At 44.5% G+C, this 9,437-nt stretch overlaps 1 protein-coding gene across 10 annotated transcripts in view; it reads left to right on the forward strand.

Moving 5' to 3' along the window:
* The window catches only part of LOC118118056 (receptor-type tyrosine-protein phosphatase mu), a 149,750-nt gene extending 140,780 nt beyond the window's left edge, over positions 1 to 8,970 (forward strand). For 8 of the 10 annotated variants that reach the window (XM_035170858.2, XM_035170862.2, XM_035170863.2 and 5 more), the window contains 7 exons: positions 1,501 to 1,650; positions 2,024 to 2,197; positions 2,932 to 3,063; positions 5,165 to 5,290; positions 6,634 to 6,797; positions 6,980 to 7,115; positions 8,019 to 8,970. In XM_035170858.2, the coding sequence (XP_035026749.1) occupies positions 1,501 to 1,650; positions 2,024 to 2,197; positions 2,932 to 3,063; positions 5,165 to 5,290; positions 6,634 to 6,797; positions 6,980 to 7,115; positions 8,019 to 8,072 (936 nt within the window). In that variant the 3' untranslated portion in view covers positions 8,073 to 8,970. The remainder of the gene's footprint in view (positions 1 to 1,500; positions 1,651 to 2,023; positions 2,198 to 2,931; positions 3,064 to 5,164; positions 5,291 to 6,633; positions 6,798 to 6,979; positions 7,116 to 8,018) is intronic. The other 2 variants (XM_035170861.2, XM_035170864.2) reach the window with 2 other exon arrangements.
* The last annotated feature ends 467 nt before the right edge of the window (positions 8,971 to 9,437 follow it).

A 9,437-nucleotide genomic window follows, 5' to 3' on the forward strand; every position in this document is an offset into this window, starting at 1 on the left:
GTATTACCAACATGTTGACAGGTGTTGTGATCCTGACACAAGATGGTGACCAGTGTTTATATTTAACAGCAGTGGTATTAACGGCCGCAGCACCCGTGTGGATTTTATTGTACATGATGTCGTCGTCATATTTGCCACCTTTTACTTTTTTTATTTGATAATTTCTCATTTGCATTGACTGAAGTGCAGCTCCTAACTATTCCCCAGGGTGCTAAGCACACGTACTTGGCAGCACACGCCATAATAAAAAGATTTAGAGGCTTGTAACTGACAGCATTTAGCTCATATTGATGGCTGAAAACATCCCTGGCTCATCCCGCAGCTTTACGCCAGTGTGGACCACCAAAGGACTTTGTGCTTTTCTTGAACACTAGCCATCTGGAGGTGCCCATAGTCTCATTGAATGCATCATTTCCCCGTAATTCCCTTTAAATCACAAGCGTCATTGGACTTAATGGGCAAATGTTTCATCACTGACGTCCGAATTGGGATTTGAGTAACTGGAGACCAAATGTTGTTCACCCTGAGTCACTCTCCTCAAGTTCAGTGACCTTCAAAGTGTGTTTCCCCCTCGCAGGTGTTCAGGCTCGTTGGCACGGCTCCTTTTAGCCTGAGGCCAGACACTAGCTCTCCGACGTGGTTTAATCTGTCCGCGGAAATGAAAAGCCTTGTTTTTGTTTATGGTTTTATGAGCTCAGATAAGATCTATCAATCAGCGGATTGCGCCTATCGCTATCGCCGACCCGCTCGCCCAGCGTGGGCCGGTCAAACTCTCGGGTGAGCAGTTCACAATCTGCACTGGACTTAACAAATGGCAAAACATCTGTCTGTAAATCTTTAAATCAGTGACCCCTGTGCATGTGTGCGGATTTTGGTCCGAAGTGACAGGAGGGTGTCAGCTGAAAATGTCACTTCAGAAGAGATTTGCGTCAAGCCTGCAGCCGTGTCACCATCTCGACTGCTTGAGTGACTGATGCGAAGAGGAGGAAATGTGTCGCGATTTCCTGTTTCCCTCTGCAGGACGTTTAGGACAGCAGGGGTTGTTTTTGTTTTTGAGATATCCACCTCGCTCGTGCATTGATCATGACGATAATCCCGATGAGATCTAAACCTTGCTGCACTCAGCGGGGCTTTAATAGGGTCATAAAAGAAAACTGAAAAGGTCAAGGAATTGAAGAAAATGCCTCTTTACCGGCCCGCTGAATATTTTAAGGTTTTTAAAATGTCATGAAAATCTGGGTTTTGTAAGAAAATGAAATCAGCTCCGCACCAAAAAATGCAAAAATATGTAATGTAACCTTTGAACATAGACAATGACAAATATTAGTCACAGAAACTGCCTTAGGGGTAAAGAATAATCATGGTGAGGTTGAGGAAAGGTCAGTGAATTCTTGTGGCGAAATGCAGAGGAACACTGGCTCATGTGTTTCTGCTGCTGCCGGCACTGTGGTGAGATGTCGAGGTCTGATGGATCCGCAATGAGGATGCTGTTTTTTGCAGGAGCAGTATGTCTTCATCCACGACGCCATCTTGGAAGCGTGCCTCTGCGGCGACACCACCATACCTGCCAGTCAGCTCCGCTCCGTCTACTACGACATGAACCGCCTGGACCCGCAGACCAACTCCAGCCCCATCAAGGAGGAGTTCAGGGTGAGAGGAGACTAACAAAACCTGCGTGTGTGTGAATCTGTCATTATATTTGTCAGGTGCAGGATAAGTTCAAAACAACAGTAAACATGTTGTGTCTCGATGAGTGGCACAGCCCCCCTCTGGGCCAATCAGCAGCAGCTATATCTCTTAAATGTGTAATAGCAGCGCCCCTCCTCGGACCAATCAGCGTTATACGAGACGCGTCATGCCCCTAAGTTTCATCACAGTCGCATCAGGGGAGTCGCTAACGTAACTGATTAAAGAATTGCATTGTTAATTACCATATCGGGAGATAATTAGCACGCTCAACACCAAAGTGCCTACCTTCTTCGTGTCGGTGTGACAGCCTGTAATTCTGCCTCCCACCTCGCAGACGCTGAACATGGTGACTCCCACGCTGCGGGTGGAGGACTGCAGCATCGCCCTGCTGCCGAGGAACCACGAGAAGAACCGCTGCATGGACGTCCTGCCGCCGGACCGCTGCCTCCCCTTCCTGATCACCATCGACGGGGAGAGCTCCAACTACATCAACGCCGCGCTCATGGACGTAAGAGTCGAACGCAGACACTTGCATCTCTTAAATGCATCACTTTTGAAATGATACTTTGACTACTTGGCTATTTCCTGTAGTGTTAATTGCAAACGTGTAATGTAAGCACAGGTCAGCAGGGGGAGTGAGGAGGGAGGAGACGCAGCAGGGGTGCTAGGTAACATAGGAGAAACCCGACAGTTCGTGAAGCGCACACATCGGGGAAAGTATTCACCGAATTAACCGACGTGACCATAATCAGGTCGGTTAGAGGTTATAAATGTCGGTTTCCACACATTTTCAGTAAATCGCCCAGCTCAAGTCACAATATCTAAATTGCACCACGAGACGACAGAAAATGCAACGTACAGCGATTTTCAAGTGGTACATTTATTCAGGTGCGGCCCGAACAGAGGTCACCTTGACGAGGCACGCGTGGTGTGATGGACTTTTTGGCTCTTGCCGGGATTGAGCAGGTGACCTCAGGATCCTCTCAGTTAACATAGGCTACGTTTGGGAGCCAGAAACCACATTAAAAGTGCAGCGTCCTAATAAAATCTCGCCAGACATGAAATCTCCATTAGAAAACAACACTCAGCGAGCGGGCGGGGTCAAAGGATGGAGGTCATTTAGGAAATGGTTCTAGGTTTATTTCCGGGAGGTTATCAGCTTTACAACCTGTGCAATATCCATGTGCTGCCTTCAGGGACATGTTTTTTTTTAACTCTGCTTTTGTCTCTGTTTTCCTCCAGAGTTATAAGCAGCCCTCTGCGTTCATAGTGACCCAGCACCCGCTGCCAAACACAGTGAAGGACTTCTGGAGATTAGTGCTGGACTACCACTGCACTTCCATAGTAATGCTCAACGACGTTGACCCAGCCCAGGTAAACCCGACCTGATACGTGTGCACATTCACTCCTACACAAACAACACACAACGATAATCCTCCGGGGATAATGCAGGGAGTGCGCTCGCAAACAGACGACACAGGAGGCATCCCTTTCATCAGGAAGTGTGCATCCGATGAAGTCACACAAACAGTGTGGGAACTGGATTCAGAGGAGAGATTGCTTTCTCTTTGTTCGAGGGTGAACCCGCGGATGCATCTGCACCCGCAAAAAACGCACATACACGTGTATACGGAGCAGGTTTGAAAATGAGGCAGACGCTGCACAGTGGAAGAGGACTTGCCATGAAAGCACAGCGAGATGGAGAGACAGGCCTGTGGAAGAGACTCTCCGGATTTCTCAGCCCGAGGCTCTGTCATAACACCCGGGGATCAAAGCCTGAAGCCAGCCTGCTCTCCCCATCCAAATCCCCTTTCCCTCGGTGACTGGCTGAAAAGAAAAGGCCTTTCATTCAATATTCTCACTGTAGCCAGCCAGTCAGCCAGCCAAGGAAAACAGCACAGGTGGGATGGGAGGAAGGCGGCGAGGCGTAGATGGAGGCGAGGGAGGTGGAGCTGTACCGGCATCAGCATCTTTGTTTCTGCATCTGTTTGTCAGGTTTTGACGCACTCTCAAAGGAAGCTAGAGGTTTAGCTTTAGGTGCCACACAGACTGTATAAGTGTTTTTTGTTTTTTTGGTGTATGAGGAGAAAGGAAGTGAGCATATATTTGTTTGTCCATCTGTATGCACGCTCTCATCCCTGTTATTTACCGTCTTCCCAGGTAGTCTCCTTTTCTTTTTTCCCCCCTTGTTTGTTCACGACGGTGTGACACTGGATGTGTGTGTGCGTTGGTGCAGAATCTGTCCATCTGTGTGTGTGTTTGTGTTTGTACACTTCCCAGTCGTCTGATTCAGAGCTATATGAAGCTGGAGGTGTGCAGGTCTGCAGGTGCATGTTCTTAACTGGGCTTTCTCTCCCGAGGAGCGGAAATAGAGGAGATTTGGCAGCTTTTATGAGGTCGTCCCAGGAGTTTGTTTCTCCTTCTGAACTTTAAACACTGTTCCAGAGTTTGTTTGAAACACAATCTATCACAAACTGCTTCCTTTGATCGTTTTTATTATTTTCATTTTGCAATAATTCATACATTTTAATGAATAAATAGTTTTAAAATGTCGGTAAATGTAGACAAATGGATAAATTGTGAAACAACAATTAGACAAATTAGCTGAATGTAATAAAAGTATCCGTAAGTGAAAGTGAAATATTAAACAGCTTTGGATGAATAGTGAATTATGCTAATAATAGTTAGTTATACAAAAGTAATGTAAACGTGTTGGTGAAATGTCCCAGATAAAGTCGATCCATTACTTTCAACTAGCAGATAAATGTTAATAGCTTTTGACAAATAGTGACTTAAGCTAAAGTAAAGGCTATACATGAAAAGTAAAAAATTTGCAAATAACGTATGTCTATGACTTTCAACTATTAATCAGACACTGGAAAGCGTGTCTGCGTGTTTGTCTGCGTGTGTGTCTGCGTGTGTGTGTTTCTGACGAGATCCGAACAATTAGCCGAGGTCTCTGAGGAATTTCTGTTTGATTTGTGGAACAAAGTGTCTGATGATGAGGAGAAGCCTCTCGTCTGTGTTTAAAATGTTCCGTCTGTCAAAAACATCTTCCGGCTTCTTGTACCAATATTCTCCAGTGAAGGAGCAACTCGTCGTATTTAAGAGAGAAAGCTCATCACACTGAGGCAACTCACCTTCTTCTGTCTGACTCTTGTATCTTTGTGTTTTTATCCCCAAATCCAACATAATCCACACGTGTATAAACAGTTGAAATCAATGTCAGGATAGTTTCGGTTCCAAAACTAATGAATCATCTTTCTTTCTCCTTGTTTTTCTTGTGGTGTTCTTTTTTTTGTCTTTGTGTGTGTGTGTGTGTGTGTGTGTGTGTGTGTGTGTGTGTGTGTGTGTGTGTGTGTGTGTGTGTGTGTGTGTGTGTGTGTGTGTGTGTGTGTGTGTGTGTGTGTGTGTGTGTGTGTGTGTGTGTGTGTGTGTGTGTGTGTGTGTGTGTGTGTGTGCCTCTTTTGTTTAGTTGTGCCCACAGTACTGGCCAGAAAACGGCGTCCACCGACATGGACCCATCCAGGTGGAGTTTGTCTCCGCCGACTTGGAGGAGGACATCATCAGTCGAATATTTCGGATCTACAACGCAGCGCGGGTACGGTGACACACAGTCTCACTTCACACAGGAAACTTTCTGTCCTGCTACTTATTTTGGGGGAAACTTTCCTCCCTGCGGTGATCACAACAGCCACTTTACTCTGGGACTGCACACGTCCCACTCGTAGGCCTGCTGCTCCACTCAAGCTGCACTGCAGGATTCACTTTTCTGACTTTTCCCTAATTCATTTTCACACAACTACACTTTTAGGACTCTCAACATATTCAAATCTGTAGAAAAATCCCTTTTTTTTTAAACACTAATAGAAAACTTGGGTTAAAGCTTTTATTGGTGTTTCCTTGTCAGATTGTTTAACTCGAATCAACTTTCATAGAATCAAAGTATTTGATATTATCAGTGTTTCACAAGCAAAAAGCTCAAATTAGAGAAGGATTAGCCGGAAGAAGAAAGACAGCATATGTTTTCTTTTGTTGTTGTTGATCCCATCCTCTTAATCATCCTGTGACCCCTCACATTTATCCTGGGACCCCATGCGGAGGCCTGACCTCCTGGTTGGGAACCACTGCTCGAGATTAATCCACAAAACTGACATTTACTGGAACTACTGGAAATATCACCTATGAACATTGTTGACGATGTGTCTCATGGATTATCCAGACAAACTTAAGTTTCTTATTCTGGAGCAAGAAGCTTCGAAACATATTTTAATTCTCTGAGCACCACAATCCAAAGTCAATACAACTGCTTTTTATTGGAGTGGAGGAACGAATCTCAGAGTAAATATCAGTCACAGTTTGGGCAAAGAAACCCAAACTGTGCAGACACTGTTTCCTTAGCTACACGACACATTCTTTAGTGACTGACCCCTTTAACTGTAAACTTGTCATCACCACTGTGCGGACACGGTTCTGACCCGGGCCGGCATCACCTGCACTCACCTGCGTAAGCTCCTTACCTCCACTGTCTGTCTCGGGTTGTCGATAATCGCTCCGCACTTTACCGTGTCCTAACATCCTCTGACCTGCAGGGGCACCGCCCTGGCGTGTTAAGTGCAGTCCAGTCTAATCACACATGATCACTGACAAGTGTTATTGATCCATATGTCTGAGTGTGATTCAGAGGGTCTGCGTCTGCTCAACTATCTCTGCAGCCATGACTGTGCTCATCTATCACCCTCATCCATCTGCTCCTCCATCGCTTCTTGGCCTTTATCCATCTCTCGTCCTACTTGTCGCCATCGAGGCTTAGCTCGGCCCCCGCGTCAGTCTGATTGTATCTCTGCACAGCAGCGATTACCCCCCCTCTTGTGTGTGTGTTTGTGTGTTAACCTGGGATAACCGGTGTGTCCTTCTCCTCCTCCCCCCCAACCCCCTCTCCAGCCTCAGGACGGCTACCGGATGGTGCAGCAGTTCCAGTTCCTGGGCTGGCCCATGTACAGGGACACGCCCATGTCCAAGCGCTCCTTCCTCAAGCTGATCCGACAGGTGGACAAGTGGCAGGAGGAGTACGACGGGGGCGAGGGACGCACTGTGGTCCACTGTCTGTAAGTTTCCCCAAACACACTCTGCAGGAGGAGGCTCAGTCGGTGTGGACATTAAAGATGAAACATCTCCACCTACTGACCGAGAAGCTTTACTGCATCAAAATACAACTCCTCCGCTCCTCACTGTGAGCTTTAACCTTCTATACCAAACTAAAATGTGATGTCATCCGTCTCATCTGTAGGAACGGAGGTGGCCGCAGTGGAACCTTCTGTGCCATCAGCATCGTGTGTGAGATGCTCCAGCACCAGCGCTCGGTGGATGTGTTCCACGCCGTCAAAACACTGAGGAACAATAAACCCAACATGGTGGATCTACTGGTGAGGAGCCCTTTCCACAGTTTGTTACAACTTCCTGACCCGCGTGGTTTTTAAAGCTCCACCACTTGGTTTGAGCATTATGCATATTATGTGACTTATTTTAGATAATGACATAAAGTTAGTGGCACTTTTTTTGCAGAAATAACGATCACAGTTTTTGGTTCATGGCCTTTGACCTTTGTTGAATTCAATGAGGGTTTAAGAAAACAAAAAGATGACTCTTTAAAAGCTTTCTGCAAGTTGGAACTGTGCGAAATGGCCACAATCATATCAAGATAAACATTTTAACATAAGTCGATATCGATGATTATCACCATAAATATCACATTTTTTATTTATGTTCAGTTTAAAGGCAGATTTTTGCTCCTGAGTGAAGGTTTGTGTGGATTTAAACTCGTCTTTATGAGCAGAAACAGCAAAAACTTGTCATACTGCTTTTGAGGAAAACTGTATTGCGATAGTTTTATTGCACAGCCGTACTGCAAGTAGCTATTTTACAATGATTTTAATGGCCATACACATCTCCAAGTCTGTGTTAACAACGGGAAAAGTGGACAACTAGCCTGAGGGCCTGAGCTTCACTGTGATGCAAATGTTTTGTTGTAATTTGACCAAGTCTAATTTTGATATCTTGAAAATACGCACCACTACAGCAGAATATCAGCTGACGTAATATGTGTTGAAGTGGTGTCCACTTTCAAAATGTCCTTTAAACTCCATTATTTCAGTTCGTATTGTGTTTGTATGATTAATTTTGCTAATAATAATATGTATTTAATCAAATTACCAGGCAGCGGCCCTCAGGCGAGACACTGCCCTCGCACAGAGAGGAGGAGGTTAATAAGTGACCCGCTGCTCTTTTCATTCTCTCTAATGTTTCCTCTGTTTGATCTCGTCTTTCAGGACCAGTACAAGTTCTGCTATGAAGTGGCTCTGGAGTACTTGAACACTGGGTAACTCGGAGCTACTGAACCCACCAGAGACTCGAAGCTTGGGACGTTACATGTGTGCATTGTGCTAAGAGTGTGTGTGTGTGTGGTTGTGTGTGTGTTCCTGACCCGACAGGAGCGAGTTACACACCACACATGCAGCTCCTCTCACCAACCAGCTCTTTTCTTCTCCTGGTCTTCAGTTGGTGTAAATGGGAAAGAAAGGAGAGTTGTACAGCGTTTAAATAAACCGCAGCCTGCGTCTGTCATTACCGGCTAAAGGGAGCCAAGCAGGAGCACAATGAGGTTTTATTTTTTTTTTCTGCAGTGAGTCGCCTCTTCTCTGGATCTCTCTCCGTTTCCGTCTCTCTCCGCCGCCGCCTGTGGTTCCCGTGGATGTTGCCTTGATGCTCATTGGACGACGAGGATCGAATCCAGTTTTTCTGTGGAATGCGATGCACTGTACATAATGAAATGTGTTATTTTTATTCTTCTGTTTTTTGTTTTTTTTTGCTCAGCTTATTAATTTTTGAAAAAAAGTCATTAAATGCAGGAGCTCAAAGCCTAAATGTTTCTAAATGTCCTGTAAATTGATGACTTCTGGGTGATTATTGCTTCATCACTGTTTGTTGGGGACAGCTGGCTCGGTCTACATCTGCTTACCCTCCTCCTCCTGTGCAGGGATCCAAAGCTTTATTTGCACTTCCATTGAATTCTCGTTGTGCATATTGTACATATTTCTGTAGATTATTTATTCACGGTACGTAATTTCTTTGTGACTCGCAGTAAGTGACAATCATGTGTTCTATAGGTTTGTTTTATTGACTGTATTGTGTGCTATTTTTTTTTTTTCTGGTCATCTTGGATGACAGGTGGATTCCATTGTAAAGAAAAATGATATTCTATAAATGTATCTACATTATAAACATTGGATTCTTGTATCACTGCCTCTTTTCTGAGTGGAGCTGGGAAACATGAGGTCAGGGCGACATCTGCTGGAGAGATGAGGCAAAACAACACATGACAGATTTTAAAGGATCATCAGTGTGAACATCATCATGTCGTAAAATTACAATTATACCAATCGAGTTTGGTTTGAAGCACATTTGTTGAATGGATTTGAATCCTGGAGTCACATGACTTCATAGAAACTGAACCATGACGAGAAGAGTTTAAAAAGCTTCAAACTGTGACTGGAGACAAATTCTGCAAATGTGTAAGTTTGCAGATTCTAGTTGAGGTTTTGTCACAGTATTAGGTTATTATAAATTATTCACTGTCATAATGCTGGTTGATTCAAAGCAGATATATATATATATATATATATATATATATATATATATATATATATATATATATATATATATATATATATATATATATATATATATAT

The sequence above is a fragment of the Hippoglossus stenolepis genome, chromosome 11, assembly GCF_022539355.2.
Source record: "Hippoglossus stenolepis isolate QCI-W04-F060 chromosome 11, HSTE1.2, whole genome shotgun sequence".
Classification (NCBI taxonomy): domain Eukaryota; kingdom Metazoa; phylum Chordata; class Actinopteri; order Pleuronectiformes; family Pleuronectidae; genus Hippoglossus; species Hippoglossus stenolepis.